The 20,770-nt window shown below is 44.5% G+C and overlaps 1 protein-coding gene across 3 annotated transcripts in view; it reads right to left on the bottom strand.

The window, feature by feature from the left end:
- Positions 1-20,770, bottom strand: part of LOC121571883 (adenylate cyclase type 2) — a 74,603-nt gene that overhangs the window by 18,107 nt on the left and 35,726 nt on the right. For 2 of the 3 annotated variants that reach the window (XM_041883660.2, XM_041883663.2), the window contains 13 exons: positions 19,410-19,559; positions 14,304-14,461; positions 12,611-12,722; positions 10,376-10,503; positions 8,527-8,685; positions 8,237-8,369; positions 7,885-8,061; positions 7,752-7,792; positions 7,313-7,393; positions 6,724-6,793; positions 6,411-6,508; positions 3,584-3,668; positions 1,119-1,259 (listed from right to left, as the gene is read on the bottom strand). In XM_041883660.2, the coding sequence (XP_041739594.2) occupies positions 1,119-1,259; positions 3,584-3,668; positions 6,411-6,508; positions 6,724-6,793; positions 7,313-7,393; positions 7,752-7,792; positions 7,885-8,061; positions 8,237-8,369; positions 8,527-8,685; positions 10,376-10,503; positions 12,611-12,722; positions 14,304-14,461; positions 19,410-19,559 (1,533 nt within the window). The remainder of the gene's footprint in view (positions 1-1,118; positions 1,260-3,583; positions 3,669-6,410; positions 6,509-6,723; positions 6,794-7,312; positions 7,394-7,751; positions 7,793-7,884; positions 8,062-8,236; positions 8,370-8,526; positions 8,686-10,375; positions 10,504-12,610; positions 12,723-14,303; positions 14,462-19,409; positions 19,560-20,770) is intronic. The other variant, XM_041883662.2, reaches the window with a different exon arrangement.

Raw genomic sequence — 20,770 nt, forward strand, 5'->3', positions numbered from 1 at the left:
ACTGGGGCCCTGAGCAGAGTGCCCGCCGCCTGGCCCATTGACTGATCTCCATTCACAAGATTACCCATCAACCACTTCACATGACGGACAAGTGTGTGTCCCACTGGACGTGAGCAAGCGAGGGAGATAAACAATGACAGACTACTGTAGTGTACAGCCTCAACACCCTCTGGATGTAAATACAACCTCACCAAGACTTCCTCATGCACGCACACATGCACGCACGCATGCACACACACACACCTGTCCTCTCTCTGACTCTCTCTCTCCCTCCTCACCTCTCCTCCCTCCTAACACCAGATAGTTAATTAAAGCTCCATTTCCTCTTTTTAAATCTCAAATCACAGAGCTTTTAGAAAGGCTGCATTTTCACCGGGTGCTCTCTTTCTAACCCCCCCCCCAAAGTTTGGACACACCTACTCATTCAAGGGTTTTTCTTTATTTTTACTATTTTTTTAATTGTAGAATAATAGTGAAGACATAACAACTATGAAATAACACATATGGAATCATGTAGTAACCAAAAAAGTCTTAAACAAATCAAAATATATTTTATATTTCAGATTCTTCAAATAGCCACCCTTTGCCTTGATGACAGCTTTGCACACTCTTGGCATTCTCCCAACCAGCTTCACCTGGAATGCTTTTCCAACAGTCTTGAAGGAGTTCCCACATATGCTGAGCACTTGTTGGCTGCTTTTCCTTCACTCTGCAGTCCGACTCATCCCAAACCATCTCAATTGGGTTGAGGTCAGGGGATTGTGGAGACCAGGTCATCTGATGCAGCACTCCATCACTCTCCTTCTTGGTAAAATAGCCCTTACACAGCCTGGAGATTTGTTGGGTCATTGTCCTGTTGAAAAACAAATGATAGTCCCACTAAGCCCAAACCAGATGGGATGGCGTATCGCTGTAGAATGCTGTGGTAGCCATGCTGGTTAAGTGTGCATTGAATTCTAAATAAATCACAGACAGTGTCACCAGCATATAGAAAACAGTAAAAATAAAGAAAAACCCTTGAATGAGTAGGTGTGTCCAAACTTTTGACTGGTACTGTACACACATATACACACACACTGACAAGTTCAACCAATAAAACCAGTAAATTGGTTCCTCACCATGTTGAAAACAGCCATGACAAGAATAACAGTGGTGGTTGTCATGGTGAGGACCAATCGGAGCCAGGGTTTGTTGGCGATGATGATGCGTGAGGAAGTAGGGAGCCAGGGGAGAGAGCACCACGATCCTTTACCTCCCTGCTGAGCGAGACAGAGAGAGGGAAGGAGGGAGGGACAGAGAGACAAGCAGGGGGACAGACAAAATGAGAGAGGGACAGGGAAAGAGAGAGAGTGAGAGTCAGATCCGAATAGTGAGGAAAACCTGAAACAGAGACAGAGAGAGAGAGAGAGAGAGAGAGAGAGAGAGAAAGATAGCTAGGGACAGTCCACTCTTGCCGTAGTGCAACGTGAGGAGAAGCCATGAAATGGAAGGCTGTAGGGGACAGAGAACAAACAACAGCTGCAGTAACAGATCTTCTGTCTGCATCAATACTCTCAACACCCCAGAGCAATTTACCTCCATCGATTTCCTCTCTACAACACCTCTTTGACACACCTTGACTCTCAACACACAACTTCCCTTGGCCAGGAAGAGAAAGCACCAGATAATAAAGGTTTATAATTTTGTTTATAATTCGCAATTCATCCATAGAAAACTGTTTGGTATGTTTGCAGTCCTGAGCACTACACTATACTATACTATACTATACTGTACTGTACTGTACTGTACTGTACTGTACTTTACTATACTTAAGCAATAAGGCACGCGGAGTGCCTGGATACAGCCCTTAGCCGTGGTATATTGGCCATATACCACAAACCTCAGAGGTGCCTTATTGCTATTATAAACTGGTTACCAACGTAATTAGAACAGTAAAAATACATGTTTTGTCATGCCCGTGGTATACCACGGCTGTCAGCCAATCAGTATCCAGGGCTCGAACCACCCAGTTTATAATATACAATATATACTATACTATACTATCCTATATACTATACACTATATTATACTTAAGCAATAATGCACGAGGAGGTGTGGTATATGGCCAATATACCACGGCTAAGGGCTGTTCTTATGCTTGACGCAAAGAGGAGTGCCTGAATACAGCCCTTAGCCGTGGTATATTGGCCATATACTACAAACCTCCGAGGTGCCTTATTGCTTTTATAAACTGGTTACCAACGTAATTAGAACTGTAAAAATACATGTTTTGTCATCCCCGTGGTATACAGTCTGATATACCCCGGCTTTCAGCCAATCAGCATTCAGGGCTCGAACCACCCAGTTTATAATATACTATACTGTACTATACTATACCATGTCCTTCCTTCTCTCTTCACATGGTCACATGGTTTGGGTTGGCTCAGATATACAGAGACATTGTGAGACATCACAAATCATTTAAGGAGAAGTCTCAAGGTAGAATGCCATGCAGATAGACTGTTGTCTTTTAGACTGTTGTTGTATAATAATGTGTTCCACAAAAGATGACTGTCCTTCAAGCTCAATCACTCCTCCACTGTCTGGTCTCTGGTTAGAGTCATCAAGAGAATGAGAAAGGTGCTAATCGGTTCTTCCTGGTTTGTTAGTATTTCTTATCTTCATCTGACCCTGCTGCTATAACGACACACCTAAAGCCTGAGTGTGTGTGTGTGTGTGTGTGTGTGTGTGTGTGTGTGTGTGTGTGTGTGTGTGTGTGTGTGTGTGTGTGTGTGTGTGTGTGTGTGTGTGTGTGTGTGTGTGTGTGTGTGAATGTGTGTGTGTTTGTGTGTGCGCGCGCTGACGTCGCCAGTAGGCGCACACACAAACACAAACACACACACACAGTGTCTCAGTAGTAAATGGCGTTCTCTGTTCTCCAGTGTTGGTTTGACAGACACAGCTGTTGCAATCTGAGAATCCATCTCCCGTTAAATTAATGACACGGTGTGACTGCAATACCACACAGCTCTTTTAACAAAATATACTGTATTGTAAGCCTTCTCCATAGTTTCTCTCTTTCCCTCTCTCACGCTCTCTCACTCTATTTTTCTCTCTTCCTCCCTCTCTCTCCATCTCTCTCTATCTTCATGTCTCTTACTCTCTGGGTGGGGGGAGGTTACTATGGTGTTTTAAATCAAATGGCTTATTAAATAAAGACAAAAAGTATAAAGTGTCTCTCTTGCTCTATTCCTCTCTCTTCCTCCCTCTGCCTCCCCCTCTCTCTTCCTCCCTCTGTCTCCCCCTCTCTCTTCCTCTAGCTTGCCCATTCCTCTCTTTTTTCACACTCTCTATCCATCTCTCTTCTTCTCTCTCCCTCCTCTTCTTCCATTTATCTTCCTCCCTCTCTCTCTTCCTCCATCTCTCCCTCTTTCTCTATCTGAATCCTCCCCTCCCTCTCCCTCTATATCCATCTCTCCTCCCTCTCTCTCTCTCTCTATCTCTCTCTCTCTCAGTCTGTGATTGTGTTCCACACTCACATACAATAGACAGGATTTTAGGGTGTGTGTGTGTGTGTGTGTGTGTGTGTGTATGTGTAACTTACCAAGATGTGGCTAGAGAAACATATGACCAAAATCAGACCTAACAGGAGGAAAGACATGCCGAAGGAGATCCCCAACACTGCTGTTCTGTAACACACACACACACACACACACACACACACACACACACACACACACACACACACAGTGTTTATTTTTGTGTCGTTTATTTTTGTATTCCATTTTTAAACATACAATCTACCTGCAGTGAAGCTGCTCAACATTTACAATGCATTCAGTCATCCAGGAGACACTTCCATCCATAGCGACTCACAGGAGCAACCAGGGTCAAGCTCCCCGCCCAAGGGCACAAGGACAGATCCCCCACCCAGTCGAACCGGGGACCCGAACCAGCGACCTCTCAGCCACCGGTCCAAGCTCCCAACCGCCAGGCCACCAACCATCCAAGATCCCCCTACAATTCCCCTTGATAGCTGCATGGCATCAGCCTCAGGCAAACAGGCATTGGATGTAAGAATTGTCCTTTTTAGTGTCAGTTAAACTTATTTTTCCTTTTTTTTTTTTTTTACGTTTATCTTTGACTGTCATTCTATCCACTGCCCAGCAACTTCACTCCCACTTCCACATCCCAACCCTCAGTTTCCCTCAGCCTATCCCACCTATCTCTGCTGGCCACCCTCTTCGGATTTCTACGCACCATATATCTTTCAACTATGCTGTGATGTTTAACATACAATTTGAATCTATCTAATTGAATTGAATCCACAGATTGCGAGTTGAAGATAGAATAACAGTGAATACATCAAAACTATGACGTAACACATATGGAATCATGTAGTAACCAAAAAAGTGTTAAACAAATCAAATAGTCACCCTTTGCCTTGATTACAGCTTTGCACACTCTTGGCATTCTCTCAACCAGCTTCACCTGGAATGCTTTTCCAACAGTCTTGAAGGAGTTCCCACATATGCTGAGCACTTGTTGGCTGCTTTTCCTTCACTCTGCGGTCCAACTCATCCCAAACCATCTCAATTGGGTTGAAGTTGGGTGATTGTGGAGGCCAGGTCATCTGATGCAGCACTTCATCATTCTCCTTCTTGGTCAAATAGCCCTTACACAGCCTGGAGGTGTGTTGGGTCAGTGTCCTGTTGAAAAACAAATGATAGTTCCACTAAGCCCAAACCAGATGGGATGGCGTATCGCTGCAGAATGCTGTGGTAGCCATGCTGGATAAGTGTGCCTTGAATTCTAAATAAATCACAGACAGTGTCACCAGCAAAGCACCCCCACATCATAACACCTCCTCCTCCATGCTTCACGGTGGGAAATACACATGCAGAGATCATCCGTTCACCCACACCGCGTTTCACAAAGACACGGAGGTTGGAACCAAAAATCTCAAATTTGGACTCCAGACCAAAGGACACATTTCCACCGGTCTAACGTCCATTGCTCGTGTTTCATGACCCAAGCAAGTCTCTTCTTCTTATTGGTGTCCTTTAGTAGGGGTTTCTTTGCAGCAATTCGACCATGAAGGCCTGATTCACACAGTCCCCTCTGAACAGTTGATGTTGAGATGTGTCTGTTACTTGAACTCTGTGAAGCATTTATATGGGCTGCATGAGAGCCAGTTTCATCATAGCGCTTGATGGTTTTTGCGACTGCACTTTTCCGTATTGACTGACCTTCATGTCTTAAGGCAATGATGGACTGTCGTTTCTCTTTGCTTATTTGAGCTGTTCTTGCCATAATATGGACTTGGTCTTTTACCAAATAGGGCTATCTTCTGTATACCCCCCACACCACACACACACACACACACCTTGTCACAACACAAATGATTGGCTCAAACGCATTAAGAAGGAAAGAAATTCCACAAATGAACTTTTAAGAAGGCACACTTGTTAATTGAAATGCATTCCAGGTGACTACCTAATGAAGCTGGTTGAGAGAATGCCAAGAGTGTGCAAAGCTGTCATCAAGGCAAAGGGTGGCTATTTGAAGAATCTGAAATATAAAATCGATTTTGATTTGTTTAACACTTTGTTGGTTACTACATGATTCCATATGTGTTATTTTGTAGTTTTGATGTCTTCACTATTGTTCTACAATGTAGAAAATAGTAAAAATAAAGAAAAACCTTCTGTTCTAAATCTTTTGACCGGTAGTGTAAGTAGACGGTTGATTTAAGCATGTCATAAAACAATGATGTCATGTCTAAAATATATGATGCTTTTAGTATCTGGCTCTATGGCTCTACTGCTCCTGGCTCCTGTAAACACAGACAATTAACTAAATGATGGACCTTTTTTCCTTTCATAATGAGGCTTCATCATCATCATTATCCTTGTCATCATCAAAGTAATATTCATAATCTTTATCATAATCATCATCATCATCATTCTCGATATCTCAGACCCTTATCTGTTGATTCACATTAAAACCATCATCAGATCTTCATATCTTTTCATCTGTGTTTTCTTTCTTTCTTTCTTTCTTTCTTTCTTTCTTTCTCTTGCTGTCTCTTAATGTATATCATTTGCAGCTGCTATTAGGGACCTTATTGATGTGAGACTCAATTGATCAAATATTTATTTTGACTTGTCACACTGTAATTGCAATGTTCTGGGTTTTTATAGAGAAAAGAACACTGACTTCAATGGCTTTTGACACGACTAGTATTCCAACTGTGAGGGGTACTATAAGACCATACTATGCAGGTTGTATGCTAAGTAGTATCTGAACATTGGTGGGTACCATGAAGGGTACTATGAAAGGTACTGTGAAGAGTACAGATGCACAGGACAAGTACTGTTTCCATACTGTGAAGGGCGCTTTGAAGTGTACTAGGTAGGGACCAGACTTACTTGGGCAGGACCAGTATCTGCACTATGAAGATGCAGCAGAAGATGAGACAGGCACAGGTGACGTAGTATTTAAAGGCTGGCAGAGTGGTGGCTCGATACTGGGGACATCAACACACATGGTCAACAGGTGGTGGTCAAAATGAACCATTTTCACTGTAACTTCACAGTCTAACTCTGAATACTTTCACAGCAATCATTTTTTTAATGCAATCACTGCATGTTTGTCTGGGGCAACAGTGGACTAGTGGCACAATATGTCATATTCATTTGTGTTTTCATTTGACTGAACAGCAGTGTTGTTGTCCTACAGTACCTCCTTCTCCAGAATCTTGTTGTGAAAGAACAGTGAGATCCTCTGGATGTCCTCAGACTTCAGCCACTGCCTACAGAGAAGAGAACACAGAGACACAGACAGCGATTCACACAGACACTAGCAATCCATCAGTGACATTAATAAGACACGTCCACCTCAGAATTTCCTCCCTTCCAACCATAATTTCAATGTATTTGTGAGTTGTTGTTTTTTCCATTACACGTCATGTTTTTAATAACTATTGTTTTGTTTGTTATTGTATGTTGTTCTTTAAGTATCTGCACTCCTGCCTACATAAATCCCCCTTGTGGGATAAAGGACGTATTTTGATTTTAATTTAATTTAACGTAAATCCACTTGTCACATAATTGTTGGTGAGGTACTGAACTAAGTGATTCATACAAATGATTATACAACACACTTTTCACGAGGACTCAAAGAGCTTTAGTTAATAAGGTGGTGAACTCACCTCATCCACCACCAACGTGAAGCACCTATCTAACTCGGTGATGCATAACATCCTTTCGTGCCAGAAAATGTCTGTCAATGTTCTAGAAATAGAATAAATCAGGTGTGTAGTAGTACTAACTTTTGTGAGTTGATGCCGTCGATGGTTCTGATCATCCTCTCTTCCAGTTCCTCTTCAAACCGTCTCTTCTGAGATTTAGTCCTGAGGGGATACCGAACACACAGTATGTTGAGTATGTTGAACAATATTCTATCCTGTGGTGTTGTGGTCTTAAGACGTGACTGGTGTAAAAGAAAGATGACTGATCTGTAGGGGTAAAGTCTGGTGGTCGGGTGTAAAGGAAAGATGACTGATCTGTAGGGGTAAAGTCTGGTGGTCGGGTGTAAAGGAAAGATGACTGATCTGTAGGGGTAAAGTCTGGTGGTCTGGTGTAAAGGAAAGATGACTGATCTGTAGGGGTAAAGTCTGGTGGTCGGGTGTAAAGGAAAGATGACTGATCTGTAGGGGTAAAGTCTGGTGGTCTGGTGTAAAGGAAAGATGACTGATCTTTAAGTCTCACCTCTCTCTTCTCTGGTAGTGATACTGGCCCATTGGAACATCCTGAAACACACAATCACAGAAGGTGAGGCTGGACACGAGTGTGTGTGTTTCTGTGTGTGTGTTTATGTATGTGTGTTTATATGTGTACTCACCGTAGTGTTTATCTTGCCGTTGTCAGTGGTCATGCTGTCTCGATGGTGCAGGTTAGCAAAAGGTTTGGCCGCCCCCCAGGACTCCAGGTACCGAGTCATTCTGACCGATGCCCTCATCTTCCCTCCGTCCAAAGAGGAACGAGAACGCGCGCACAGGTGGGGACTCCGCCTTTCAGCCTGGACAACCAATCAGGTTGGAGAAAGTCAAACTTGTTTCTTTTTTTTCTTTAAGATCTATTGATCAATTCAATCAAACAGCTATTGTAGTATTTATGCATTATTAACAGTAGTATATAAACAATAAATTGTGTTTGTGTGTTGACCGCGTTTGGACCACATTCTCAGGTCTCACCTTGGGGTTGATGACCAGGTAAGTGATCACTCCGTGTTCCTTCAGGTAAAAGTCTCTACTCTGTCCCTCCCCTGGTTCCACCTTATAGGACCCCTTCAGATGCTCCAATGTTACTGAGGAGATATGGACACGCCTTGGGGAGGAGAGAAGAAGTGAGAGGGAGGAAGAGAGAGGAAAAGAAGGGGGGGGTGACGCTGTGAATAATAATCATAAGCCAAATGGTTTGAAAATACAAATAAGTCTTGGGAATTATTTTAAGAAACAGCAGACCCCCTATTGGTTGATCTTACCCTGGCACGCCCCCTGCCTCCATGTGATTGGCTAAAGTGACGTCATGTGACCAGACATCGTACTGCCACTTCTGGAGGCCGATGACGCCACACAGCACGTTCCCAGAATGCACCCCGACTCGCATATTGATGTCCACACCAGTAGCATCACGCACCTTCCTGAGGTAAAAATTAATAACCTGAAATAACCCACTGCTTTGTTCTATGGGGTGAAAAAGATTCTGTGCTTGTGTGTATTTGTGTTTGTGTGTGTGTGTTTGCAGACAAAGGTTGTCTGAGTGAATGTGTAGTGTGTATGTGTGTGTGTTTGTGTGTTTATCCCACTGGCGAACTAGAAAGGATTAGCTTATCATCTCTATTTCACATGGTGCTTTTAACACAGCTCACACACAGGTATAGTTATCCCCATTTCGTTCTGTTTGCTTCAGTTTAAGAAACGTTTTAAAAGAATCAGCGGAATGAATACACCCCTGATCACACAAAACAAAGTTCACTTTCATAGCAGCCACATACAAACAGCATAATCTCTTTGCTGGTTGTATAATTCCTTCTCGCATCTACGCGCTATTCTGTGACCAGGCGAAAAAAACTTTCCAATATAAACCTTTATATCAGAACCGCTAACTGCTACACATAGCCTACATCGTTGGCACCATATTCGCTAACTTCATAGTCAACATAGCTACTAGAACTAATGCGGTATTAAACCCGCTACAATCAAACAGTAGAGTGTACAGCAAGCAGTTTAGCAGTTACAGCTGTGAGCCCCGGTGGCAATACATTTATAAAACCAAAATCTTACCTTGACTTGAGTTCCAGTGTTGGATAGCCATAGCCAGTTAGCTACCATAGCATCCCTTTCTGTTTGAGTAGGCTAAACTAGCTAGCTAGCTGCATTTGCTAGCTAGCTGCAATATGTAACTTTTGTGCGACCCTTATGTGTGTGTGTTTGTACGTGCCTACATCCCTGTGTGTGTGTATGTGTGTGCATGTGGTAGTGTATATGTATATTTGTGTGTGTGTGTGTGTGTGTATATGTGTGTGTGTGATTTTAAGTGCCTACATCCCTGTGTGTGTGTATGTGTGTGCGTGTGGTAGTGTATATGTATATTTGTGTGTGTGTGTGTTGTTTGTGTGTGTGTGTGTGCGTGTGTGTTTGTACGTGCCTACATCCCGGTGTGTGTGTGTGTGTATGTGTGTGCGTGTGGTAGTGCATATGTATATGTGTGTGTGTGTTGTTTGTGTGTGTGTGTGTGCATGTGTGTGCGTGTGGTAGTGCATATGTATATGTGTGTGTTGTTTGTGTGTATATGTGTGTGTTTGTGTGTTTATCCCACTGGCAAACTAGAAAGGATTAGCTTATCATCTCTATTTCACATGGTGCTTTCAATACAGCTCACACAGGTATATTTATCCCTGTTTCTGTCCGTTTGCTTCTGTTTAAGAAACATTTTAACAGAATCAGCGGAATGAATACACCCCTGATCACCCAAAACAAAGTTCACTTTCATAGCAGCCACATACAAACAGCATAATCTCTTTGCTGGTTGTATAATTCCTTCTCGCATCTACGCGCTATTCTGTGACCAGGCGAAAAAACCTTTCCAATATAAACCTTTATATCATAACCGCTAACCGCTACATAGCCTACATCGTTGGCACCATATTCGCTAACTTCATAGTCAACATAGCTACTTTTTGTGTGACCCGTATGTGTGTGTGTTTGTACATGCCTACATCCCTGTGTGTGTGTGTGTGTGTGTGTGTGTGTGTGTGTGTGTGTGTGTGTGTGTGTGTGTGTGTGCGTGCATGCGTGTGTGTGTGTGAAAGCAGAGAGCTGGTGTTTTACTTGATGGCCTCACACATGTCCAGTCCCATCTTGACACAGTTGCGTGCATGGTGGGGGAGAGACTCTGGTAGGCCTGATACACAGTAGTAACAATCACCCAGGATCTTTATACGCATACACTCATTCTCCTGGAGAGAGGAGAGGGGAGAGGGGAGATATATATATATATATATATATATATATATATATATATATATATAGAGAGAGAGAGAGAGAGAGAGAGAGAGAGAGAGAGAGAGAGAGAGAGAGAGAGAGAGAGAGAGAGAGAGAGAGAGAGAGAGAAGGGAGAGAGAGGGGGAGAGAGAGGGAGAGAGAAGGGAGGTAGTAGGGAGAGGAGTAGGTAGAGGTGCAACAGATAGACATAGATAATTAGGGAGAGAAAGAGAGAGAGAGAGAGAGAGAGAGAGAGAGAGAGAGAGAGAGAGAGAGAGAGAGAGAGAGAGAGAGAGAGAGAGAGAGAGAGAGAGAGAGAGAGAGAATTTCAGAATCAGAATAAAAAACATACTTTGTGTAAATACATTTAAAAATCCACAGTGGAAATCGAAAGATGACCTGTACAGATGTAGGATCTTAATTTGATCACTATTTTGTTGCTGAAAACTTGTAGTGTATTTGAGGTTTTAAAAAGGCTTCTAAAGTTTGTCATTTCCAACTTTAAAATCTCAGACTTGATTTGCCCTAACAAGAAATCTACCAAATCAAATCAAATTTTATTTACCACATGCGCCGAATACAAAACATTAAAGAGCAGCAGTAAAATAAAACTGGGGGCACTGTTTAGTCGAGGTAATTTAGTTAATATGTACAATATGTGGGTAGAGTTAAAGTGACAGAGTAATAAACAGAGTAGCAGCAGCGCAAATAGTCCGGGTAGCCATGATTAGCTGTTCAGGAGTCTTATGGCTTGGGGGTAGAAGCTGTTAAGAAGGCCGTGCTGTAGCAGAGAGAACAGTCTATGACTAGAGTGGCTGGAGTCTTTGAATATTTTTAGGGCCTTCCTCTGACACCACCTGGTGTAGAGGTCCTGGATGGCAGGAAGCTTGGCCCCGGTGATGTACTGGGCCATACGCACTACCCTCTGTAGCGCCTTGCAGTCGGAGGCCGAGCAGTTGCCATACCAGGCAGTGATGCAACCAGTCAGGATGCTCTCGATGGTGCAGTTGTATAACTTTTTGAGGATCTGAGGACCCATGCCGATTATTTTCAGCCTCCTGAGGGGGAATAGGCTTTGTTGTGCCCTCTTCACGACTGTCTTGGTGTGTTTGGACCATGATAGTTTGTTGGTGATGTGGACACCAAGGAACTTGAAGCTCTCAACCTGTTCCACTACAGCCCCATCGATGAGAATGGGGGCGTGCTCAGTCCTCTTTTCTTTCCTGTAGTCCACAATCATCTCCTTTGTCTTGAACATGTTGAGGGAGAGGTTGTTATCCTGGCACCACATGGCCAGGTCTCTGACCTCCTCCCTATAGGCTGTCTAATCAACCCTTACAAAAATAATAATTCACATTTCCTGTTGCTGCAGCATTATTTCCTGCTGTAGCAAACAGGCTCAAATTAAGATCCTACATCTGTAGTTCACAGATTAGGCAAATAACCATTAGCTATTTTATATTCATTTTTTATCAACCTGGAACTGTACTGGTGTGCATCCCTAGTGAACCCATACACCTACACATGTGCTAATGACCTCTCTCACACACACCGATGACCCAGAACACACTCCCACTAGATGTGAGGCTGCTTACAGCAATGCCCAAGCATCCAAACTCCTCCGTCTTTATTATATAACAACCACATTTCTGGGGCGCTAGGCAGTGTGTGTGTGTGTGTGTGTGTGTGTGTGTGTGTGTGTGTGTGTGTGTGTGTGTGTGTGTGTGTGTGTGTGTGTGTGTGTGTGTGTGTGTAGGCCTGTAGCTGTACTGACATGAATCAACAGCCAACACTCCATCCGAGAAAACACAGGAGACAGATCAGCAAGAGAGAAAACTTCCCACGGATGTACAATATTACGCACAAGAACAACTACCGTTATGTAGTGTAGTGCACATACACAGTGCTTGAGGGTATTTGTGAGCGTGCTAGTGTTTGTGTGTGTGTGTGTGTGTGTGTGTGTGTGTGTGTGTGTGTGTGTGTGTGCATGCGTGCGTGCGTGCATGTGCTAGCATGTGTGTGTCATCCTTGTGTGTGTCATCAGTGTGTGTGTGTCATTCATATGCGTGCGTGTGAAGTTACCTTGGCGATCTGGTCAAACTTGCCGAACAATTCATTGAGCATGTGCACCAGTTCTCCGGGTGAGCAGTCACCAGCCAGCTTAGTGAACCCTACGATGTCTGCATACAGAATACTGAAAGAGAGAGAGAGAGAGAGAGAGAGAGAGAGAGAGAGAGAGAGAGAGAGAGAGAGAGAGAGAGAGAGAGAGAGAGAGAGAGAGAGAGAGAGAGAGATACACATTCAAACACAGTAAAAGGAACAGCTTTCCTCCTCTCCCTCCTCTCATCTGATATTTCAGCACCATGGACAGCGATGGACAGCAGCCATTTAAGTTGCAGCCATTCCCCACTGTCTGGGAGAATCTCTGAAGAGAAATGGGCCTAACCAGGAAAACGATTTAGTTGTTACTGAGAAGACTTAGAAGACACATAGGCAGGGGCGGACTGGGACCAGAAATCGTCTCTGGAATTTCAGACAAACCGGACCATTCTTTTCCTAAAGGTCCCCACTCCGGCCCATTTTTTTGCTTGAGGCCCCCATTATTAGCCAGATAATGATAATTTTGCACAAGAAAATGAAGTTAGACAGGCCCACTAGGCAAAAAATTGACCAGCCCATCTGGCATTTGCCTGAAATGCCAGATGGCCAGTCGCTCCTGCATGGAGAATAATGAATACAGTGGTACCTTCAGCACCACAGGACAGTGGACACTGACAACGACCAGTAGAACTAACCAGCAAGCCTATTTAGTTCACTAAGACTTAGAAGACACTCAGGATAACCAATACAGGGGAGACCTTGGTACAGTATCAACTTACGATTCCTCTGACCCGAGTGTATTAGTTTGGAGTAGATTGTGTTCTCCTTCAGTGGAGATACAACCAGATACTGTACGTCCTTGAAAATACATTATTATCATAGAGGTCAATGGTAAACTACTTCTGAGCTCTACACCCTTCACAAATATTCACGCACACATAGACGCAGGATTCTGCATACACACAAACTTGTGAAAACTACTCCAAACAGAGGACATTGCTACATCCCTCTCAGTTATACCACCATGATGAAAAATATATTTCTAACAACAACCCAAAAGTGCTTCAATACATAGACGATGATTTGACTGGCCTTATGATTACAGAATGGAGTTGAGTGGAGCTCCTTGTCTTCAGTCTACAGAAGGAGATCATTGACTGTACTGTATGTATAGTATATAGGATCTACTTGACTCTCTATTTCAACAGTAATCTCCAATAGAATCCAGTAGACTGGGGCCTGGATTATCTGAGCATATCATTATCCCTACAGAACACTAAGGAACACCGATAACATAAACAGAACACAGCATAGATTACCTATCTAGGATGAGTAGAAGATTGGAGAGAAAATAAGAATAGGGTAGGGTAGAGTAGAGTAGAGTAGAGTAGAGTAGAGTAGAGTAGAGTAGAGTAGAGTAGAGTAGAGTAGAATAAAATAGAGTAGAGTAGAGTAGAGTAGAGTAGAGTAGAATAGAGTAGAGTAGAATAGAGTAGAGTAGCGTAGCGTAGAGTAGAATAGAATAGAGTAGAGTAGAGTAGAGTAGAGTAGAGTAGAGTAGAATAGAGTAGAGTAGAGTAGAGTATAGTATAGTAGAGTAGAGTAGAGTAGAGTAGAGTAGAGTAGAGTAGCGTAGCGTAGCGTAGCGTAGAGTAGAGTAGCGACAGATGTGTACCTGACGTTGGTATGTCGTTGGACATAGAGGTTGTGAAAGTTGTTGGTGCCCTCTGCCCGGCCAAAGTCCCTGTCCCTTGGTCCCTGTAACCTCTGAATGATCTCTGCCTTCATCACACGGGCGATATGGGCCGGGAGCAGGGACAACAGTAATCTTTCCTGGAGAGAGAGGGGAAGAGAGAGGGGGAAGAGAGCGAGAGCGAGAGAGAGAGAGAGAGAGAGAGAGAGAGAGAGAGAGAGAGAGAGAGAGAGAGAGAGAGAGAGAGAGAGAGAGAGAGAGAGAGAGAGAGAGAGAGAGAGAGAGAGATCCTGTGATGTCCTAATGAACTGTTTTAGGGGCGCGGTGCGCACACACACACCCTGATATTTATGAGTACATAATTCTGTATCAGGGCCAGGTCTCTCTATGGCTAATAACAGTAATATTAATGGAAGGTTACTAAAAGCTATTTCCTGTATTCAGTCCCTTAAATGGCAGGAAATGTACTTGATTCACAGTCTGCAATTAACCTTGTGTGTATGTGCGTGTGTGTGTATGTGCAGGCATGTGTGTGTATGCTTGTGTGTGTGTGTGTGTGTGTGTGTATGTGTTTGTGTGTGTGTGTGTGTGTGTGTGTGTGTGTGTGTGTGTGTGTGTGTGTGTGTGTGTGTGTGTGTGTGTGTGTGTGTGTGTGTGTGTGTGTGTGTGTGTGTGTGTGTGTGTGTGTGTGTGTGTGTGTTTGCATTGATTGCAGTGAGTGTAAATCAGACTGACTAGCACTCATCATAACGTGGTCAATTATCTCTCCAGCAGCAGGCTGGGAAGGGAAGCAAACATTTAGATGTGGTACCAGCTCAACTCTAGGAATGCAGATCATTTAATCTAATTTAATTAAGAAGTTTTCTTCTCGTTTCCTCCAGTTTCTGCTGGCATGAACTTGATTATAAGTCTTCATCTACATACGACAATAATATTTTTATCAACCCTGGCCTGCCCTCTGGGATACCAGTTCAATGGGTCATTTTAAGTGATTTATAAACAGAAAACCACTTAGTTACTCTATTCCCAGCTTCTAAGACTAACAGTGGATGTGGTGGTAGGTAAGAGTCAGCCAGGTGTTATGCCTTTATGAAGTGACATTAAGGTGACCTTAAGGTCTATGTAGTGACATAATGAGGCAGAAAGAAAAGTGAGTCTGCAAGACAGAGATACCCTGTGTGTGTGTGTATGTTTGTGTATGTGTGTGTGTGTTTGTGTGTGTGTGTGTGTGTGTGTGTGTGTTTGTGTGTGCGCAAGCAGTGCTTGCGTGTGTGAGCAAGTGCGTGTGTGCGGTAGGGAGATAGTGAGCAATGAAGCTGGAACCAGTCTAAACCAGACAAGTCGCCTGTCATTTTATAATAATGGCTGGATTTCAAAGTGAAGGAACTATTATTTTAGTTTTTGTCATAAACACAAACAACATCAAAACAGCTGCATAATTTCGTTAAAAAAATCTATCAGACATTGTTTCAATTCGGAGGGAAGAGAGGGAGAGGAGGGGAGCGAGGGAGGGAGGGAGGGAGGGAGGGTGCGAAGGAAGAGATAGGTTGTTAACAAGCAAAGACTATTTTTAGCCACCAACCGCTGCAGTCCCCACCCTATCCCCAAACCTCTTCTGGAGTTAATTTGCCACTGTGTTTTAGGAAATGGGCTCAAAGTGTGTGTGTACGTGTGTATGTGTGTGTATGTGTGTGTATGTGTGTGTGTGTGCGTATGTGCAAGTGTGTGTGTGTTAATTTGCCTCTATGTTTTGGGAAAATTAGCCTGTGGTGTGTGAGGGATATAATGACTCTCTACTGAGCCGCATTTATGAGTCACCCCCTAAGGCACCCATACATGAGCGCCACCAACTGGTGGTGGACTCCAATAGAGGTGCCGGTTTACATTGTCCCAGTGTCCCAGTTAGAGGACGTAAAATGACCAGTAGGAGACAGAGAAACAATTCACGCTTTTAATATCACACTCAAGACAGACACACACACACAATAAACAGGAAGGATTAATGGTGAAAGTGTATAGTGTAAGTGACTTTATTGTCAAAGACGCACTAACACCAGTTGGGAATGTCCATAGGCAGGATTGTCCATGTGGAAAGGGTCCAGATGTGAGTTGAGGTGTAAGACAGGAGTTTATAGAGGTTGTCTCAACCTGCCATCCTGGAAACAGCTGAAAAGTTGAGAGGCAGAGTGTGGTTCTGCTGCTCCCAGGCTAGACCACTGGTTCGCTGACCAGGTCAGCTGACTCTGTTCCCTGGCAACCTGGTCTATAACACACAGGTGTGAAATGGCCTTCTGCAGCAGGACAATAGACTCAGGCTGAAGTCGGGGGTTGGTAGCCTACCCCAGCTGTAAGAAGTCCCAAAGTTTGTCTCTACAGTGAGGGAAAAAAGTATTTGATCCCCTGCTGATTTTGTACGTTTGCCCACTGAAAAAGAAATGATCAGTCTATAATTTTGATGGTAGGTTTATTTGAACAGTGAGAGAAAGAATAACAACAAAAAAGTCCAGAAAAACGCATGTCAAAAATGTTATAAATTGATTTGCATTTTAATGAGGAAAATCAGTATTTGACCCCCTCTCAATCAGAAAGATTTCTGGCTCCCAGGTGTCTTTTATACAGGTAACGAGCTGAGATTAGGAGCACACTCTTAAAGGGAGTGCTCCTAATCTCAGTTTGTTACCTGTATAAAAGACACCTGTCCACAGAAGCAATCAATCAATCAGATTCCAAACTCTCCACCATGGCCAAGACCAAAGAGCTCTCCAAGGATGTCAGGGACAGGATTGTAGACCTACACAAGGCTGGAATGGGCTACAAGACCATCGCCAAGCAGCTTGGTGAGAAGGTGACAACAGTTGATGCGATTATTCGCAAATGGAAGAAACACTGAAGAACTGTCAATCTCCCTCGGCCTGGGGCTCCATGCAAGATCTCACCTCGTGGAGTTGCAATGATCATGAGAACGGAATCAGCCCAGAACTACATGGGAGGATCTTGTCAATGATCTCAAGGCAGCTGGGACCATAGTCACCAAGAAAACAATTGGTAACACACTACGCCGTGAAGGACTGAAATCCTGCAGCGCCCGCAAGGTCCCCCTGCTCAAGAAAGCACATATACAGGGCCGTCTGAAGTTTGCCAATGGACATCTGAATGATTCAGAGGAGAACTGGGTGAAAGTGTTGTGGTCAGATGAGACCAAAATGGAGCTCTTTGGCATCAACTCAACTCACTGTGTTTGGAGGAGGAGGAATGCTGCCTATGACCCCAAGAACACCATCCCCACCGTCCAACATGGAGGTGGAAACATTATGCTTTGGGGGTGTTTTTCTGCTAAGGGGACAGGACAACTTCACCACATCAAAGGGACGATGGACGGGGCCATGTACCGTCAAATCTTGGGTGAGAACCTCCTTCCCTCAGCCAGGGCATTGAAAATGGGTCATGGATGGGTATTCCAGCATGACAATGACCCAAAACACACGGCCAAGGCAACAAAGGAGTGGCTCAAGAAGAAGCACATTAAGGTCCTGGAGTGGCCTAGCCAGTCTCCAGACCTTAATCCCATAGAAAATCTGTGGAGGGAGCTGAAGGTTCGAGTTGCCAAACGTCAGCCTCGAAACCTTAATGACTTGGAGAAGATCTGTAAAGAGGAGTGGAACAAAATCCCTCCTGAGATGTGTGCAAACCTGGTGGCCAACTACAAGAAACGTCTGACCTCTGTGATTGCCAACAAGGGTTTTGCCACCAAATACTTAGTCATGTTTTGCAGAGGGGTCAAATACATATTTCCCTCATTAAAATGCAAATCAATTTATAACATTTTTGAATTGCGCTTTTCTGGATTTTTTTGTTGTTATTCTGTCTCTTACTGTTCAAATAAACCTAACATTAAAATTATAGACTGATCATGTCTTTGTCAGTGGGCAAACGTACAAAATCAGCAGGGGATCAAATACTTTTTTTCCCTCACTGTATGTCCCAGGGCCAGAGAGAGGGTTTGAGAGAGGTTTTTCTACAGCTGCACCAAAATGTATGAAGTAGATTTTTAACTCAGAAGAAACCCTCTTGTGCAGGCACAGCTGTGTCCCCAGTTGCCACCTCGTGAATGCCAGTGATTGTAAGACACTGGAGGAGGCAGGAGTCCCGCCACCCAATGTCGCCACCCGTTCCATGGCATGGAGGGAGCAGGCAGTGAGGGACAAGGTGCTCACAGTGTCTGTGGGGCTGCCCAGCTTGAGTCAGGGCAGTCAGTGCCCATGCTGCCGGAGGTGTCCAAGCTGGTGGAGGAGGCCATCCCACCGAGTCAGGCCAGGTATCCTCAGCCTGAACAGGGCAGGAGCACTGGTTAGCTGGAGGCTCTCATACGAGGGCTGGATGTGCATCCAGGTCCGGAGCCAGAGGCAGGCCCACATCTGGTCTCCTGAAGGCAGGTTTGAGCCTCAGACCCAGTGCTGGTTGTGGGTCTGGCTGTGCTGTGTCCTCAGGGGGTGGTGAAGGTTGTGGACCCAGGGCTGGAGCTGGGTAAGCCGATGGCATTGGGCCTGGGACAGGAGTGGATGGCGGACCCATGATTGGAAATGAGTCAGCCAGTGGGTCCAGGACAGGGCTGGACATCGGACCCAGAGCTGGTGCTGGAGATGAGCCCAGGTCAGTGCTGGAATGGTCCTCGAAAAAACACTGGTACCAGGACGGTGGTCGGGTGTGGTGACAGCAGGTCGACCAGGAGAGACAGAGGCTGTGTCGGTTGGGGTGCCAGTTCAGTGGCTGCAGAGCTGACTGGCAGTCTACAGGTTGAGCAGGTTGGAGCTCTGGCGCTTGCTGGACTGGCTGCAGCACTGGGGAGCTCCGGCTTATCCCAAAACTAAGGTGCCGGATTAGATCAGGGATGTTTGCTCTAGATACCCGGTTAGAGGCACAATGACGAACAGGACACAGACTCAAGTTCAACCTTTAATTGCCTCAGGCACCCAATTGGTGCTCTATTTTTCACACACACACAATCCATTCTTTATACGCTCTATATGCGTGCCTGCGTGTATATGCGTGTGTGTCTATACCGTTTACGTCCCTGTAAAGCAGGCCTACCTGCTGGTGTTTCTCAAACTCCAGTTTGATGGGGGACTTGATGCAGTTGCAGGTGTCCTGGTAGGTCTGTCTGAGGGCCAGGTCCATCAGGTGCTTATGGTACGCTCCAGCCAGGTTACCACACGTAAAGATAATGATGTTAGCCAGGATCTGATAGAGGAGAGGAGAGGAGAGGAGAGGAGAGGAGAGGAGAGGAGAGGAGAGGAGAGGAGAGGAGAGGAGAGGAGAGGAGAGGAGAGGAGAGGAGAGGAGAGGAGAGGAGAGGAGAGGAGAGGAGAGGAGAGGAGAGGAGAGGGAATAGAATAGCCTTAGACCTCCTAGAATAAAATTGTTATTCACAGACTGGTACATTTTACCAGACAACCAACCTAACAAACCCACACCCAGACATTGCCATTACCATTCCATCTGCTGTGTGTGCAGTCACAGTGGCATCACACATCAGAGATACCCCCTAACTGACTGGTACATTGGCCTCATACAGACATGATGAAACTTCACAATGGTCAGCTGGTAAAAAAGCAGGGGTATAAAAGAAGGCAGATGCTATTGGAGACTTGAATCAAATACTGAAAGAGTCACCTGTGAATGACTCAATCAAGAGAAATAGAAATCTCTCTCTCTCCCCCCCCCTCTCTAACAAACACACAGAGGAGACTCATAAAGATAAACTCAGTGTCTGACGCCAGTGCAGATGAAGTCTCCTATAATCTAATCACCCAAAGTCCATCTATACAACTCAATAACACATTATTGCCCCATAAACCTGCCCTAGTACACACATCTTGTTCATCTAGTTCGCCACTATGTCAACATCAGGCTCATCAAAGCCCTGTATATAAATAGACACAGGTCTTTAGAAGACCAGGCAATACGTGTGTTTATTACATGTTTATTTACAGAGACCTGTAAAGGGTTTTTCCAGTAAACCATGGTGTGTGTGTGTGTGTGTGTGTGCGCACACGCAAGCATGCAAACAAACACATACATGTTTACCTGAGAGGGATAGAGATTGGCTGAGGCTATGTGTACCTGTGTGTGTACCTGTGTGTGTACCTGTGTGTGTACCTGTGTGTGTATCTGCCTACCTGCACGCATACCTATGTCACAGACTTTGTGGGCAACATCCAAGCCTTTTATTTCTGGCTATGTGATACTATTGTTAGCATTGACCAGCAGCACCGACATACTGACACACTAAGGTCTGTTGTAGCTCCACTGACCTAGCTAGCTTCGATAGAGTAGGACATTATGCTCTGTTCATTTATTCCTAGGCAGCATCCCAGATTGCATCCTATTCCCTCTGTTGTGCACTACGTTTGACCAGGGCTCATAGAGAATAGGATGCTATTTGGCACACA

This window comes from Coregonus clupeaformis, chromosome 8, assembly GCF_020615455.1.
Source record: "Coregonus clupeaformis isolate EN_2021a chromosome 8, ASM2061545v1, whole genome shotgun sequence".
In the NCBI taxonomy this organism is placed as follows: Eukaryota; Metazoa; Chordata; class Actinopteri; order Salmoniformes; family Salmonidae; genus Coregonus; species Coregonus clupeaformis.